The sequence below is a fragment of the Vulpes lagopus genome, chromosome 1, assembly GCF_018345385.1.
Source record: "Vulpes lagopus strain Blue_001 chromosome 1, ASM1834538v1, whole genome shotgun sequence".
In the NCBI taxonomy this organism is placed as follows: domain Eukaryota; kingdom Metazoa; phylum Chordata; class Mammalia; order Carnivora; family Canidae; genus Vulpes; species Vulpes lagopus.
In genome coordinates, this window is record NC_054824.1 from 20,735,068 (window position 1) to 20,752,981 (window position 17,914).

The window sequence follows — 17,914 nt, forward strand, 5'->3', positions numbered from 1 at the left end:
AAACACTAAGTGGGTCTAAGTTTATATGTGGGGTTTTGGGGGTTTGGTGATGGTGGCTGAAATACACATTTCAATAAAAACCAATTGTATGGGAGCTTAACAGCTAGATAACTGTGTTATTGTTAAAACAAGTTTTTGTAACTAGAAAAAATATATATATATTTATATATACACAAACACACTAATGTCTCCATAGCACTTAATAATTAGTAATGAGGAAACAAAGACATCGAAGCCCAGGATGTGAAGTAGCCTTATCCAAATTACATGCCACTAAATGGTACAGTAGATTTGAACATGGATTTTTTAAATTAAAATTCAGTTCTCTTTTGCTATATCACATTACCTATTTAATAAAACCTAATATTTATAAAATAGAATAAGAAGAGAAAAGAGATTTGAATGTTCTAACTTGATTTTTTTTCATCTTTTTTTTTTATCATTTTGGCAATGACGTCAAAATTACAGTGATTTTCTGGTAAAATAAAGAGTATTTTAATGCCAGACCTCAGCAAAATTCCTAGCATATTCTAAACTAATAATTTAATACAGAACAAAAAAACCTGTCTTTATGTAATCCTTTATTTTCTTTTCTTTTATAGTTTTAAAGAAGTTTTAAAATAAAACTTTTAGAAGGTTCTTATTTTACATGTTTCTTTTCCACTGTATGGTATTAATAAAACATCAAGTTCTCAATTAACTAACACAGATAAATAACACAGATATATTTATAATGCCCTGAAATTAGTTGTTTTTTTTTTTGTTTTTTAGTTTTTAAAATCCCCCAATATTTTTGGCAATTGAGCACCTGTTATCACAAACTTTATGTAATGCATCATTTCTTCTCCAAACTCTTACAAGTTATCTGTAGGGTAATGTGGATGGTGCCTCACAAGCTATAATATACTCGTTGCATCATGTTGTTTTTATCCTCTCTGCCCGCTGTTCATTCTCAATGTGAAAAATCATAGCATATCAGTGACAGGAGGTCTGGCGTTCAGGCAGACTTTTGTAATTATTCCCACTGAGGCACTGTCAATAGGATTAAAAAACAGATTCTGGATCTGTCCATCCCAGATGAGGTCAGCACTTTGAGCAGTGGGAGTACTATTTCTACAAGCTGTGCTTTTCCCCTTCGCATTATAGAGCATAGACATTAATATGACACAAATATTTGAACGATCCTATGGAAACGGACTAGCTTTTTCTGAATTAAGCTCTGGATTAAGTACAGTGTCCATCTGCAATAAATAAAATAACAACATTCGTTAGTATCCCTAACTATGTATGTGTATAGATTCTACAATATTAAAGCCCAGAAAGTTTCAATTACAGAACAATCCACTTATAGTTCATAATTAATAAACTCTTTGCAGCTGCATAACTGTGGCCGGAAACATCTGCAAAGCCTCGTATTTTACACACAGACACATAAACATAATTCCTTCAGAAAAAGTTCAATTGTGCTTAAAATCACAGGTCTGGAAACAGAGTAAGACTTGAAGAAGCTGAATCTAGTTGTATTCAGTTAGTTTATGGTAGGAGAAAGAGCTGCTGGGCTTTTCTTGCCTAGCAAAGAGATGGGTTAAAATAAAATAATGTTTAAGACCTATTCAGATATTCACACAAAATTAACTTTGTATAATTAAAAATCTCTCCTAATTATAAGCTTGATTTTGATAAGAATCTATTTCCTTCTTTATAAAATTTATAAAATGAAATTGCTATCCCTCAGATAAAAGATAAGTTATTATTTATGAAACTCTAAAATTAACAAATGGGTGAAATGAATATATTGATTATAGATTATGATGTAGATTATAGATTTAAAATTTTCTAATGTTTTTTATAATTCATAGTTAATTTATTACATCTAACGATGGCCTTAATTTTTTAAAAGATTTATTTATTTATTTTAGAGAGAGACAAAAAGAAAAAGCAAGAGCTTACAAGTGGAGGAGGGGCAGGAGAGGGAGAAGGAAAGGGAGTGAAGTGGACTCCCAATTGAGTGTGGAGCAGGGAGCCCTATTTGCAGGCTTGATTTCAGGACCTTAAGATCATGACCTTAGTTGAAATCAAGTCAGGTGCTTAACTGACTGAACCCCCCTGGTGCCCCCTGACTACAGCTTTATAAAAATAGATGAATATAGAGTATATGTGTTAGAAAGACAAATTAATATATTATTAACATGTAAATTGGCATTTTTCCTTAATGTTTGCTTGCTCGTATGTTCAATTTGAAGTTGAATTATTAATGGATTTCATTATATATGCCAGCTTTACTGAAATGTAATTCACATACCATACAATTCATCCACCAAAGTGAACAATTCAGTGGCTTTTCAGTAGAGTCCTGATTTGTATGACTATCACTACAAATCAAATTTAGAGCATTTGAATTACCCCAAAATGAAACCCTACACTCATTAATAATCTCTTGCCATTTCTACTCACTGCCTCAGCCCCTGGCAACCACTAATCTACTTTGTGTTTTTAAGGGTTTGTGTATTCTGGACATTTCATATAAGGGAAATATATTTTTGTGACTGGATTCTTTCACATAGCCTAATGTTTCCAAGGTTCATCCATGTTTGATTGCTGAATAATATTCCATTGTGTTTATTTATTAGTTGATGCACATTTGGGTTGTTTTGGGGTTTTTTGGCTATTATGAATAATATCACTGTGAACCTTTACGTACAAGTTTTTGTGTCAATATGCATTTTTATTTCTCTTGAGTATATACCTAGGAGTGGAGTTTTTGGTTAATCTGGTAACTATATTTAGCTTTTTGAGAAATTGCCAGTTTTTGTTTTAAGTGGTTGCACAATTTTACATTCTTCACAGCACGGTATGAGGCTTCTAACTCCTTCATATCCTTACCAACATTTGTTATATCTGCCTTTTTTTTTTCTTATTGCCATCCTAGTGGGTAAAAGTTATATCTCACTGTGGTTTTGATTTGCATTTCTCTGATGGCTAATGATATTGATCATTTTTGTGTGTGTTCATTGGCTGTTGTTATGTCCTCCATATAGAAATAGCTGTTCAAATCCTCTGCCTATTTTTGATTGGCTTATTAATGAATTTTCATTTTTATTTTTCTTAAAATTCTAATTTGCTAGATTTCTTCATAATATCTCATTTTACCATCAATTTTATGATGGAGATATCTTGTCATGCATTCTTTAGAAACTTTGCTAGTTGGAAAAAAGACCTGGGACTTACAGGATGATAGTTCTAAACACGTAGAAAGATTTTAAAATATAGAAATGTCCGGACCTTAATAATGATTCAATTATTTTGATAAGGCTAAGTTATTAGTGTTCTTTCAAAGAGTCCCTAATGTGTAGTCATGGAAGACAGCTGACTAAGATATAGATTATCAGTGCCTTAAAGTCCAGGATGGTGTCAAGTGTGTCTGAGATTAGAAGTGGAGCTTAAGACTTCCAAAAAATGAGTCCATTAATGACCAGAAAATCTTTCTTATCTGTAGAGGAACTCTAAAAGCATGTGGATTTTCTGGGATAACCAGTTTGTGGGAAAGGGTCTTTAGAAATACAATCGATAGGATATCCCCCAAGTTTACCTTTATAGGTCATAAACCTGAAGAACCAGAGCCAGTGTGAGAATCTGCACCCTCTTTCACAAGAAAGATATTTCATTTCTCCTAATTGCTTAACCTACCCAGAAATCTGTCTGTGGCTTTTAGGATGACCTTTAGAATTGTTCATCTGTGTTGAACACAGATTTGTTCTACTAGTACCCTGATTGTTCCATAGACTACATGCATCATGCAAGTATATACTCAAAGGCCTGGCACCTTGTTGCTTAAACACTTGACATCCATTGAAGACAAGTATGGAATCTGATTGTTAGAAGAGTTCAACCAAGAAATCAGAATGCCAGGTTTTAGTATCAACTATCATGTATTTAAATGTCCTCATGTTCAGAATTTGTTACAGTATTATTACTTTTAAGTAATTCATTTCTAAATGGGAAACTCTGTTGTCTTTGTGTTCTTTTTTTAAAAGAATTGAAATCTCAAACATTATTTGAACCAATGCAGTCAAATAGGGGCACTACTCTTATTGAAAAATAGTTGAAATTAAACATAATAAATTATATTTATTTCATCACAGTAGATAATATAACATCTTGTAATATAGCTTATTGTAACATCATTTAGTGGCTGTATTGCAATATATTGTTAGTGCGTGGTAAATAGACGTTTCGCATGCTTCCTAGATTCCTTTTACTTTGGTGGTTTTTCATTTAAAGAGTAGAATAAGTGAAAGCTTGCTTGAGGTATGAAATCTGACAAGATTATGGTTCTTGGCTCTAGGATAATGAACTTACGTTATTTTATTCATTAGGACCCTAAAAGACTGAAAAAAAAAAAAACAGTCGAAAGAATCAATCCCAGGCCTTTGTGGTAACACTGCTAAAAAACTATTAATCAAATGATAACTGAAAGATTATTTTTACCAAAGTAATTAAATATTGTAAACAAATTTTATACATATTCCCAGTCTTCATCAATCTAGTGAACGTTAACTTAAAATAATATACAATTAAAAATTCAAAAACATCAAAAGGCAGGAAATTACAATTGTATGTTTTTTTTGCAACTAACTTACCATAGTGCTCATACTGCATTAATTAGATCTTGCTTTGAGTTCAAATGCTGTTGAACAATTTGAGAAATAAGGCAAAGAAAGTTTTAAAATTGCATTTGCACAATTCCTAGAAAGTTATTCTTGCATACTTCATAGTTGCGTATAAAGGGAATTTTTCTTTAAGGTTTTAGAAGGCCTTTACCTCTAAAAAACTTTTTATTATTATTATTATTATTATTTATGATAGTCACACACAGAGAGAGAGAGAGAGAGGCAGAGACACAGGCGGAGGGAGAAGCAGGCTCCATGCACTGGGAGCCCGACGTGGGATTCGATCCCGGGTCTCCAGGATCGCGCCCTGGGCCAAAGGCAGGCGCCAAACCACTGCGCCACCCAGGGATCCCCTCTAAAACCTTTTGTATTAGTACATTTTAGAAAACCAGCTGAAAAAATAAAAAAAAGGAAAGAAAAAGAAAACCAGCTGCATTTGTAGAAAGGAGAAATTCCCTTGATTTCCACATAGGCTTTTTGGGAGCCATTGGAGAGATCACCTAGTTCTTATGTGGCTGACTCTCAGATATGTCACTTCACCCCAGTTTCTCGCACTGAGTATTTTACTCAAGCTATTTTGTATGATATCTCATCTAAAATTTTAATTTTAAGAGCATCTGTTACTTCCTTCCCAAACTTTTTTACCACCCAGTCGTTCACTATTATCCTAAGAGATACAGCTTATGCCTTTGCATGTTCTTGGCTTTACTTTTAACACCATAGCTCCAAAGATTTTGTACTTATTTTTAATAACTCTAAATTAATAGTCTTCCTAGAGATTAAGTGAAAACTGTCTTGTCACAACTTATTATTTTCAATATTAACTGAACTGAAACAGCATATTACTTCAAAGAAAAAATGTTAAGACTTTGATGACCACATTTTTCCGGTACTGCCTCTATCATTATCTATTTAATGATAGCCATGCATGTACTCCACAATTTTGCAGGCATCTTTGGTGCCAGAATTCACAGTGCAATTGAGAGCATGTACTTAGTATCTCTTCTGTGAGGTGTGCGAGGCTATTATTTCATAGTTTTCTAAATTAAAATAATAGTTTTAAATTAGTAAAGGGGTATAATAAAAGACAACAAGGACCCATAGAAAATTAATTTTTAGGGTTGCTAAAGCCCTGGAGACCCATTGAATAAGTGCCAGACTTTGGCTCATTGAGCAGTCAAGGCTGGTGGAAGAGCATATGGTTGAGTATCAGTAGTCCTGTGTTCTAAATCCAGTTTTAACCTAGACAAACAGAATTATTTGAAGAACTCAGGTTACTTTTGCTTCAAATCTGCTTTCCCATCTGTTAAAGTGGTAACAGAATTTAGTGTAACTTTGAAAGTTGAGTGATAAGGGTTTTAAATTTCTCTACGTTAGGTACCATATATATTCTACAAACCATGCAAGTTGAACAAGCAATGTCCCTCTTTATTTGTAAGAAAAATAGGAGTATGACTTTATTAGAAGATTTTATTTGCAATGGGAGAATTAGGATTCTGCAGAATTCCACTAGGTACTGTGCTGCCTACTAATTCTGGAAGCCTTCCCTAGTACATGTTAAGTTATGTTACCATTGTGGGCCCCATCTCCCTGCTTCCTAAAAACTAATATACACATGTCATTAAAGAGTGTCAGCACATACCTCTTCTCTCTGTCTCTTTCTTTTTCTTTGTTAATTCTCTTGTCCTTAGTTATCAAGCTGCAGGTTGTGAGTAAAGCACGGTCTTCTCTATTTTACGGATATCATATGTGATCATTGCATTATAGATAATACATAAAGCAAGATACAATGAATACTTACAAAGAGGAATTTCTATCCTGAGAAACCCATGCCAAATCCTTTATCTTACCAGTTAACCATTTTTTTTTTATGTGGCATTCTGTCTTTAGAAACATTTAAAAAAATAAAAGAAAAAAAAGAAACATTTAAAAGTGTGATCTTTGGTTATGCTATTTTATGATCAATCTCATTGTTCTCTCTGTGACTTGTAGCAATTGCTACTGAGAACATGTGAAGTTGTATTAAGCTTCTTTTCCTAAAATATTTGTGAGTGTTTTCCTCCTGTATGAATTGAGGAAGCCAACTAAAGGTAGACTGGCTTCCGAGGACAGTAGTGGATCATATATTTACAAGGAGATGGATGTAGTTCTCTGTTTATACATCTATCCCTTGTCTGTTGCAATATAACACACCTTTAAGTTTGTAAATTATCTAAAATACATGTCTCATTTGTGTGAAATAGCCTTATGCTCTTGAAGCTCAAAAGATGATTGTAAACTCTCAGGTAGATCAGAATAACTTGTTAAAATATTGAGCATGTGAACACAAGTAGAGAATGACTCAGTATACCATTTTGGTAAGATAGGACTGTTTATCCCACCTAAGAGTGAAAATGTGAGTAAGTTCCTGAGTGATGCCCAAGTTGAGGACATTAAACAAATGTGAATATCATAAGTTAAAAGTCATAATTGAACTTATGTTAAATATTCACTAATCTTTCTTTAGAAATATGATTAATTTTTATTAAATATGAAAGTCACTAAAATTTTAACATATTCATTTGATAAATATGAAGGGTAAATTAAACTTATTTAATATATTCAGTGTATAATGCCATTAATTAATAAAATTGTTGAAATAATGAAAATTTAATTTGCTGAATTTCAATTAAACGTAAAAAATGAAAAGTAATAGAAAATGGTTCAAGGTTACTTGATTTAATAGAAAATAGGATCTAAATGAGTAAGAGCAACTTCACTAGGAGGTGATAGAGACATTCTTTGTACCTGTCTATTCATTGCTGAGAGCAATTGCCATGTTAGTATGATTGTAGTGTTAACCTCTCTCAGCAGAGTAGGAACAGTCCTCATCTGTTTACAGTTGAAGGCTTTCTCCTTATTTCTGGGGGAATAGGTTTCTCCTTTTCATAGGATTTTGTTATTTTTAGTAACAAGGGAATCCACTAGTGGAAGGCAGCCTGCCTTATAATTAAGAATTGGTTGAAATTATATCTTGAAATTTTCTGAAAATTTGGGGGGGGGCATACATTTCTGTCATTATCAGTTGATATTTTTTATACCAATGTTCTTTCTGTAAGGTAATTAACATTATTTTAATATTTTTCTATATGAACCAAATTAACACATACAAAGTTAATTTACAGCTACATTATATTTAGAAAACAAAACTTTGAAGTATATGAATATGTATCAACAAATAAGTTAATTATATTGAAATTGAAGTTACCGTGAATTAAATAACCTGAGTTTTTGTTGAGCTAAATTATGCTTTTGTTCAGTTTGGGGCTCTAGATTTTGAACTGATCCCAACTACAGGTGCAAGGTCACTGTATCATTTGGTTTTTATTATTTCGTTTTAAAATGTAGTATCATAAAACTAGGTTATTGATATACACTAAAATTTTGTCATAGAGAGCTTGGGTTTCAGAAATTAAATTCATATTTTATTCTTTGCTAAATATTACTAAAATCAAAAAGTAAGTCTATTTGTTCATATTGCTATTTTCACTTTCTTTTGCATACCCAGCCTGTGGCCGTGGGTTCTACAAATCTTCCTCTCAAGATCTTCAGTGCGCTCGTTGTCCAACTCACAGTTTTTCTGATAAAGAAGGCTCCTCAAGATGTGAATGTGAGGATGGGTATTACAGGGCTCCATCTGATCCACCGTATGTTGCCTGCACAAGTAAGTTCATAATAATAAAATAGGAAAGGACTTTCAGAATCCTTCCACTTGTTTGTACTAGTGTAACATTGTTGAGATAGTCATCGGATTTGTGAATGCATCCTTAATTATTATTAAATGTCTGCATTTTTTCATGAACCGATAAGGCTAAATAATAACATAAAATAGACACATCTTATGCTGTCTTTAGTGAGACTTTCACATTTGTAAAATCAAGATACATTTAATAATATTTTTCACATATATCTAATGGGAATCATAAATAAATGTAAAACTTATTTGAGTCTTAACGTGGATATGAAATGTGATTAAAAAGTCATGATTTCCAAATTAAAATTCCATCACTAACTAGAGCAAATCTCACATCTTGGTGCTTCAATTAATGAATGTTGGAGAGACCCAAATCCAAAGCCGATCCCAGACTTGCTGTAAATCATTCTTGAGCACATTAAGAATGAATAGATGTATTCTCTGTTATATAGTTAAATGGGAGACTATTTTTAAGCAATTGCACAACTTTTTTTTTTTAGGTGCATTAACTGTTCTTTTTAATTGCTTAGAAGAAAAATAACTAAAGACTGTGGCAAAAGTACAAAGACAGTTGTTATCCTGTTTTCATTTTGACATATTAAATGGAAAATAAATAAAGCCTCTTGCCAAGTGAATTCAAGGAGGCTTTTATGCAGCTTCCCTAGGCAAGGTAATGAAATGTTTATGTAAAAGAAAGCATTTCAACTAGTTTTCTGTATGGTAATTGAGCCACTAGCTTAATGGCCCATGTAGAACCTTTCATTCATTTTTTTTCTATTTTTGTTTATTTGTTTACTTATTTTTTATTTCCAAAGGGCCTCCATCTGCGCCACAGAACCTCATTTTCAACATCAACCAAACCACAGTAAGTTTGGAATGGAGTCCTCCTGCAGATAATGGAGGAAGAAATGATGTGACCTACAGAATATTGTGTAAGCGGTGCAGTTGGGAACAGGGCGAATGTGTTCCCTGTGGGAGTAACATTGGATACATGCCACAGCAGACTGGATTAGAGGATAACTATGTCACTGTCATGGACCTGCTAGCCCACGCTAATTATACTTTTGAAGTGGAAGCTGTCAATGGAGTTTCTGACTTAAGCCGATCCCAGAGGCTCTTTGCGGCTGTCAGTATCACCACTGGTCAAGCAGGTATGTTTTTGTGTTTGTCTTCACTAAGTGAATAATGTGACTACATAAGTGAGGTGTCTCACTTGGATATTTAGTTAACTTGGCTACACAGAACACAATTATTCCAGCCTGTTGATTATTCACACCTTTAACTTTTCTTTGTTATTTCTCCTGTCGCCTATTAAACCATTTGCTAGACTCATTAACATCTCCTCCAGAGATCTGGCCAGAGAAATAAAAAGGGATAAATTGTAAACCAGTTAAGACTGTTCGAAGACAGGCAACTCTGCTGAAAGATCTTGAGGAAGAGAGTGAAAATATTGGACAAAATAAGATGTAGGCTAATTCTTGCAGTTTTACTTTTTTGTGTGGTACATGCTTATGATCAAAATCTACATGATAATTAGTAATGATGGAAGAGTTGAGTGCGCTGTCTCACATTGTGTTAGCCAATATTTTACCACATTGAAGGTGATATTTGTAATATATGGCAAGTCTGTTAAAATTTGCATGAGGGAATTTTAAGTTCATCAGTAGATTTGTGATCATATTACTGTTCATAATATTAGAGATCATATTACTGTTCATAATAATAGAATACTTGGAAGATCTCATGAGGGTTTCAAAAGAAATGAATTAGGAAATAATAACCATGATGACTGTGAACTTGTAATTTAGCCTAAAAGCAGTTTTCATTTACTTTCTTCTTGGAATTTGAGGTATCCTACTCAGTCCTTTGTTGTGGTATGTTTTGGAAAATACAAATTGGAAAGCAAGTTTCAGAAATTGGAGACTTTCTAAACCTTCAGAAAAATCTTATTACTGAAAGACGTTTCAGAAATTGAGGGCTTTCTCAACCTCTAGCTGCTGAAAGAAGATGCTGTGTAGTAGATGTAACCAAGTGCCATGTCATCATCATTAATAAAATGGGACCTGTACTGGAGTACTGAGTTGTGTGAGCATCATAATAAGCTTATAACAAAGTCTTCTTGATCTTTGGCTAGTTGTCAGAAACCAGTATTATCCCAAATTCCTGGACATAGATTAATCTATTCTTCACTTCTATGCCAATTTTAACAAAATGTTACCTATTTAAATTGTATCTGCAGAATGAAAACTATGCATATGGTCTCATGCTTACCATTTTGAACAAATTAGTGAGTCTTAATCTAAAGGTTTCATTTTGATGTTTATTTGAAAGGCTATTGCAAATCCGATCTCCTGTGTAAAAGCAGAAATCTGGGGGAAAAACAACCTAGAAAATTTAAAATTTTCAAAAATTAAATGAAAGAAATTTTTGCCTGTGTTGTTTTACATTGGGATATGTCACTCTAACTTTACAGTGAGTGGGTTTGAATCATTTTAGGATCATGATTGTGACACTATAGCTATCTTTGGAACTATTAATAGAAACTCTTAGGTCTACTGTGTTGGTATGTTCTTTTATCCCTGCTGATATCAAGTTAGAAGGGACATTTTTATTTATTTTTGAATATGACCCAAAGGTGCTGAACTGATGCCACAAATAGAGTTCACCAAATAGGCTGCTTTGGGGGTTTGTTTGTTTATTTATTTATTTATTTATTTATTTATTGTCGTTTAATTTTTCAGGTTAATACTTCATGGGCTAAATAGGCCATAGATTTTTCCCATAAATTCTTGAATCAAATATCTTACAGTAGTTAGGTAAAGTGGTTTTGGGTGTTGATTCTCTTCTGGTTAAGAGCAAAGTAGTTTTGTTTGTTTATAGGGAGGGAGGGAGGAGGTAATTCAAACGTACAAAAATTAGATTGTGATGATTACAGAGCTCTGTACATATACTAAAGAAAATATTGAATTGTATACTTAAAAAGAGTAATTTTTATGGTATATAAATTATACCTCAATAAAACTATTAAAAATTTTTAAAAGAATAAATATAAGAAAGTTAAAAAGCAAACCATGTTTATACTTCTATGTTAAAGTATTAATTCACAACTGTATAGTCTCTACTGCATCTCAAATGCTAAGACCCCATGAATTTAAAGTTAGCTTTTTTTTACTTTCAAAAAGAAATGCACCTGTGATAATTGTAATCACAATTGTGATTAATCTGTGATAATTGTAAACGTTTTCCTTTATTATTTTTTGAGGATTTTATTTACTTGAGAGAGAGTGTGTGCACATGCATGCGAGGGAGCATGAGCAGGATTGTGGGAGGGACAATCTGTCTGCAAAGGGGCAGACAGAGAGGAAGTAGGAGATTCCCCACTGAGCGGGGAGTCCCAACATGGGGCAGAAGTTTTTCCTTATTTTTTAACAGAGGAAATTTAGATTATATTAGTGATTGCTCTATGGAATTTGTATACTCACTTCCCGCTGCTCCCCATCACCAGTATTTTTGCTCTTTCTAAAGGAGGAATGATTTGAAATTTTGCCTATGTTCATTACTGTCCATGGAAACCTGCAATGATCCTTGAAATTCTCATTCTCTATTAACTAAACAGCATCACCTCCCACCTAGTTTATGCTACAGTCATTTCAATAATGATTTTAAATCTGGATCTCTGGTCAGTTATCCCCCTCATCAGCAATCCACTGATGCCTGCTATAAAAAGATTTATTAGGGGAATCTACATGTGTCTGGGCAAGAATAGAGTGAAGATGGAAAATAATCAGCCAGTGTTTGAAAGGTAGTGTGTACACTTTGTAGTTTCTTTTAGTTTGGAGTCTAGAGCACAAGACCTCTCTCCCCACCGGTGTTTGTGGACATGGAACTACACTAAGACCCCTTATGCTTTGTTCAGGGTAGGAGTAAGGTATTCGTGTTAAAGAATCTGTGCCCTAGCCCCTCCCCTGCCCCTTATGAGTTATGTGCTCTTTGCTGGATCACTGAAGATCAACATAACTAAAATGGAGATAAAATGTTTGATGATAGATATTAGAAAAAAATTGAAAACTCTTTATTGTCATAAAAATATTATTGTAGTGAGTTGCAAAATGAATGCTGAATTAATCCTCTTTTTATATAACTCTTTGTGAACCTGTCAAGGCAAAACACTGTAAAATCTTTATCGAAGTGTGGGGGGAATTAGCAATTATGTTTCATAACATTGGAGGAGAAAGAGATTAATTTTGTTTTGCCTATGTAAAATGGGACTATTATCTAGTCACAGGCTATCTTAAGACTGAGATTCTACTTTAAACTAATAATTAGCTTTAAGATGAAAAGTGTATAGAGAACAATATATGATATTCATATCTAGATAATTTTTGTATGCATTTATTAGGAATATATGACCTACATAAACAGTCTAATATATATATTTCTCATTTTTGTTTTATTTGGTTAGGAATGATATGACACATATCAAACATATGTATGTTGAAGGTATTTTTAAAAATATATAAGTGAGGGGGAAAGCACATACACTTAATATTAGATGTTATAATCCTGATTCTTCCTTACATTGGAAGGTTCTCTTGAACAGAAATGGTCTTAATAATTACATAAGTGTTCTTTACAGCTGAGTATTTAAATGCTATTTTTTATAACAATTATAATGTTAATTCAGCCAACTGTGTGTATCAAACAGTATAGAGGATGGTGGGGATAGCAAGGTAAAGTTTGGGTCTACCCTTATAAGGATTCTATATTGTAGTAGATATATTTAGTTGCACATCTAATAAGGCAGAGTGCTTGAATAGAATGTGATGCATATTGTCGAACATTAGGAACAAAATACAGGAATCCCAAGAAGGAATAATTCATTCTATCTTTGGGGAAAAAGTGAGGTACTCACAGAAAAGATGCCAGGCAGTGTAGAACATTGGAATAAACATGATTTTGCCAGAAGGACAAGTGAATCATGTTCTAGGCCCTTAAAAGGATCTCGCCTATTAAAACATTGTATAAGTGCCACTACATTCCTTCTACAGACTAAGTGCATTAACACAAACTTCTGGTCTGCAGAAGTATTAAAGTTCCAAAAATTGTTGTCTCTTTTTATAATACCTCAGTTCACTGCCTGATCACTTAAACAATTAGACAGTTTTAAAAGCATTTATAATATGTGGTCTTACCCCTGGAGAGATTTAAAGGACTCAGTAATTATTCTTCAGGTCAGTGATTATATGTTATGTTCATCTGTACCTTTACCATGTAACACAGTTCTTTCAGTCTTGCTGAATGTTGTGCAATTAATTCCAATGGGAAAACTAGTCATACACAAGAAAAGTTAAATGATTTTACAAGAGTGGAAACATTGAGACATGAATGGAAAAGGCATAGGATTTGATATTCGATGACATAATTACTTAATTTTAGATAAATTATTTCAGCTCTTTGAACTTGAATTTTCTCCTGAAATGGTATCATGCACTTGACTCCTCATATTATAAAATTGAGCTTTTAGCTTAACACCAGTTACATTTATTAGAATAGAAAAGTGTGTTATAGTACTATAACAATTATAATAGTGGAAATAATAGTAAGAGTGATGAGTTACTGAATACTTACTATGGTCTTGATATTTTTCATATGTAAAATGTACATAAAGAGAATGCCAATTGAATCACTTAACTCCTTTGAACTCATGTAGCCCTCCTAAATAAAGGAGAGGTTTGGGACAGAAGACCTCTACGAGCCTGTTTTATGCCCATAGTTAAATGGACAGTCATAATACCATACAAACTATACATTGTGCAGTATGTTGTTGATTGAAATTATGGATTAATTTATAGCTGAATAATACAGGTACAGATACCATGATTTTAATGGGATTGATAATTTTAGAATGCTGTAGAAAGCACTGAGTCAGAATTAAAGATGAAAACTGTAATCTCTTGAAAGAGGATCTAATTTTCCACGTTGGGCTCCCCATGAAGCAGACACTTAGATGGAGACTACTGTGCAGGAATGGTATATATTAGGCCATGCCCTTGGGACCAGTGCCATAGGAAGAGAAAGGAAGGGAGCAAGTATGGAGCAGAGAAGCAGCTGAGATGTGATGCAATCTCACGGAATCCTCAGCCTACTCCATGGGGGAGCTCTCCACCTGTATGGAATCTTCATATTGCCCAGAGTTGAGGAGAGAGCGGCAGGCTTTCATACCTTTGTATTGTCCCTACATGGCTACAGGAAGGAGCCTAGGAAGGAGGAAGGTGTCATTTTTCAGTCAAGGAAATTCTAAAGTGGGGTAGGGAACTAGGTTTGCTTTTTAGCAGCCATCTTGGCAGCTGGGCAAACAAATTCTTCAGTTCTTCACTGAGGAAAATGTGGGCAGTCCATCACAGCATCCCAGGTTATTGCAGTCAAATACACTGCTTACCTAGAATTATTAAGTATTATGTCATCTTATCATGGACTACTTGTTTTAATGGATTGGTAATAAATTATTCTTCAGTGAAAAAGGGACGTACTAAGAGGTGTTATCTGCTGAGGATGTTAATAACAAAATCTCTTGCCGAGAACATTGGCTGTAGCATTTGCCTCTGGCTATGATTTTATTACCCTTTTATAAGAAACTTTAAAAATACCCCTGCATATCATAATTTGACTAATTTGTCTTATGTTTTCAAATGCCCATATTTTTTTTCTGTCAAAATTAACATTTGCTTCACTGTTCTCTTTATTTAGATTTATAATGTTTATATAGTGCCCCAAATGAAATATAACCATAGAGTTATATAACATCATACATAAGCAAATCTATACGGAAAGGAGATAGAAAAAGTCATTTCCTAAATATGTTAGATATATCTTCACTCACTTTTATTAGTGTGACTCAACTGTGACTATTTTCTCATAAATTAACTCAGATCATCTCTTTTCAATGATTTAAAATGGTAGGCCATCAAGTTATGTGTCCTGTAAGTAAAATAAATTATTCTTATTTAAGTTTATACATTTTGATATTTCTTTGGAATTTATAAGCTTGATTTATATTTTAAAGGAACAAGATGTTAAGAGAATATATTTTCTTGTTTGAGAGCATTTACTGATTATATCAAGTAATGTGAAATGCAGCAATCTCCGTAAAGTGAATGAGATAAATGCAAAAAAAACAAAATCTGCCACCACTACCAGCAAAAAAACATTTTGCGGAAATAGTGTTAGTTTTCTTAAAACATATGTACATAAACATACATGTACTCTACAGCAGAAAAATCAACCGAATAAGATTCCTTCAACAGTAAGCCATTCAAAATACACATTTCTGTCATGTTTCTAGTTATTTTATAAATCTGATGCATCTGAAAGGCAGACCAGGATTCAGTCATACTAATTCATGCCTTAGGGCATGATACTTCATTTTATTTTTTTCCGAAGGATTTTACTTATTTATTCATGAAAGACATACAGAGAGAGGCAGAGGCATAGGCAGAGGGAGAAGCCCTGCAGGGAGCCTAATTCGGGACTCCATCCCAGGACCCAAGGATCATGACCTAAGCCAAAGGCAGATGCTCAACCACTGAGCCATCCAGGCATCCCAGGGCATGATATTTTAGAAATTTATATATATAATTTTGTTTAGCAAGTCAGAGTCTTAGACTATATTAGTGATATTTAATTCTTTAAAGCTTAGGTATTTTTGACATAATTTAAAAATAAACATGTAGGTACATTTATGTTTTTTTCTTTAGTTGCTATTAGCAATTAAAACATATATATATATATGAAGATCTTTTCAATACTATTTTAATCAAATTGGTGACCATATTGGCATTGACACTGACAACTAGGACTTAATGAATATTTAGTATGTGCCAACCACTTTATATGTAAAGACCTGTATGCCTACACAGTATCTTCACATCCCAAACTTATAATGGACATTTAGAAGAAAATTACATCTTTCTGTGACATAGTCTTACAGTAAATAGCTCATGGATTTTCTTACAATATTTGTCACATAGTAGACTTCCTATTAGAATTCAGTGTAAGAAAACAGTGACATCTTTGGTCTTACTCTCTAGCCTCTGTAACTATTTGGGCCTAGGGTCCATGCTTAGTAAATTCATTGGATTAAATATATAAATTCTTTGTATATAAAAATATTAAGAGATTTTGTAGGATTATCAAGATTAGTATAAAGGGTTAGTTCAACTCAAATTCAATATAATTTTATTTAAATTATGCAATAAGTATAGAAGATAATAATTTCAAGTATAAAAACTTTGTGATTTGGTCTTGAAACTATAGACATATTTAGAATCTTAAAATGAATTTTCACCATAACTTGATATTTAAGTAGAGATTTAAAAGAAAAGCTTAAAGGACTTGTATTTCAAAATACTAAGGTATAAATGACCTTTATATTTGAAAATTTTTACAGTTCTTCATGGTTTGAAAACCTACTGGAAATAGAATTATTATTTTCTTTTAATATAACATTGAATATAAGGGCACCTAGGTGGCTCGTTCAGGTGATGGGGTGTCTGGCTCTTGATCTAAGCTCAAGTCTTGATCTCAGGATTTTGAGTTTGAGCCCCTTGTTGGGCTCCACGCCCAACTTAAAATATTTTTTTTTCATAACTTAATCTCTTTCCCTTTTGTGGTTTTGTGACTTGATAAGACTATAACATATAGCTGTTATATGAATTTCCTCAATTAAAATATATGTAAGGAGATGTCCTTAAATAACCTTGTTCTCAACCCCATATCATCACTTTCTTGCGACCTCTATGTTTTCCAGTCCCAGTGTCTATGTGAGCTGTCATATCTCCCCTTTTCTAATTTTATAAATACTTATGATGAACTATTTTGCTTATGTTGAGGTTAGGTTGAGGTTAACAAGTTGATCTGTACACTCTTGAGTGGAAGGACTCTGTAAACATTTGAAAGAACTCTAGTGTTGTAAGGTGTTTTAAGTAGCCTCTCATATTTTTCAATTTAATATATCTTAATCTTTTCTCAAGTTCTTTCATCTCAGCTTTGCTATTTTGTGGATAGTGATACTTAAGTATCTGAGAAGAAAGAGTTTAATTTGTATAATAACTCATTTATAACATTGCTATGGATTGAATTGTGTCCTCCTCTAAATTCATGTGTTGAAACCCTGACCCCCAGTGTAACTATTTGAAGACAGGGACTATAGGGAGGTAATTAAGGTTAAAAGAGATCATAAGGTTGGGGCCCTGATCTTGATAGGTTTAGTGTCCTTATGAAAAGAGACACCAGAGAGCTTGCTCTCTCCCCATGCACATTCACTGATGTAGAGCATGTGAGGACACTGTGAGAAGGTAGCCATCTACAAGCCAGGAAGTGTGGTCTCATCAGAATGTGAATCCCACTAGACCTTGATCTGGGACTTCCAGCCTCTAAAACTAGGAGATAATAAATTTCTGTGTTTTTGAGACACCCAGTCTATAGTATTATGGCATTCTGAATGGGCTAATAC

General features: G+C 33.3%; 1 protein-coding gene across 5 annotated transcripts in view; it reads left to right on the top strand.

The window, feature by feature from the left end:
• Positions 1-17,914, top strand: part of EPHA7 (EPH receptor A7) — a 170,104-nt gene that overhangs the window by 51,151 nt on the left and 101,039 nt on the right. For all 5 annotated transcript variants that reach the window (XM_041769621.1, XM_041769634.1, XM_041769615.1 and 2 more), the window contains exons 4-5: positions 8,218-8,373; positions 9,219-9,554. In XM_041769621.1, coding sequence (XP_041625555.1) covers positions 8,218-8,373; positions 9,219-9,554 — 492 coding nt within the window. The remainder of the gene's footprint in view (positions 1-8,217; positions 8,374-9,218; positions 9,555-17,914) is intronic.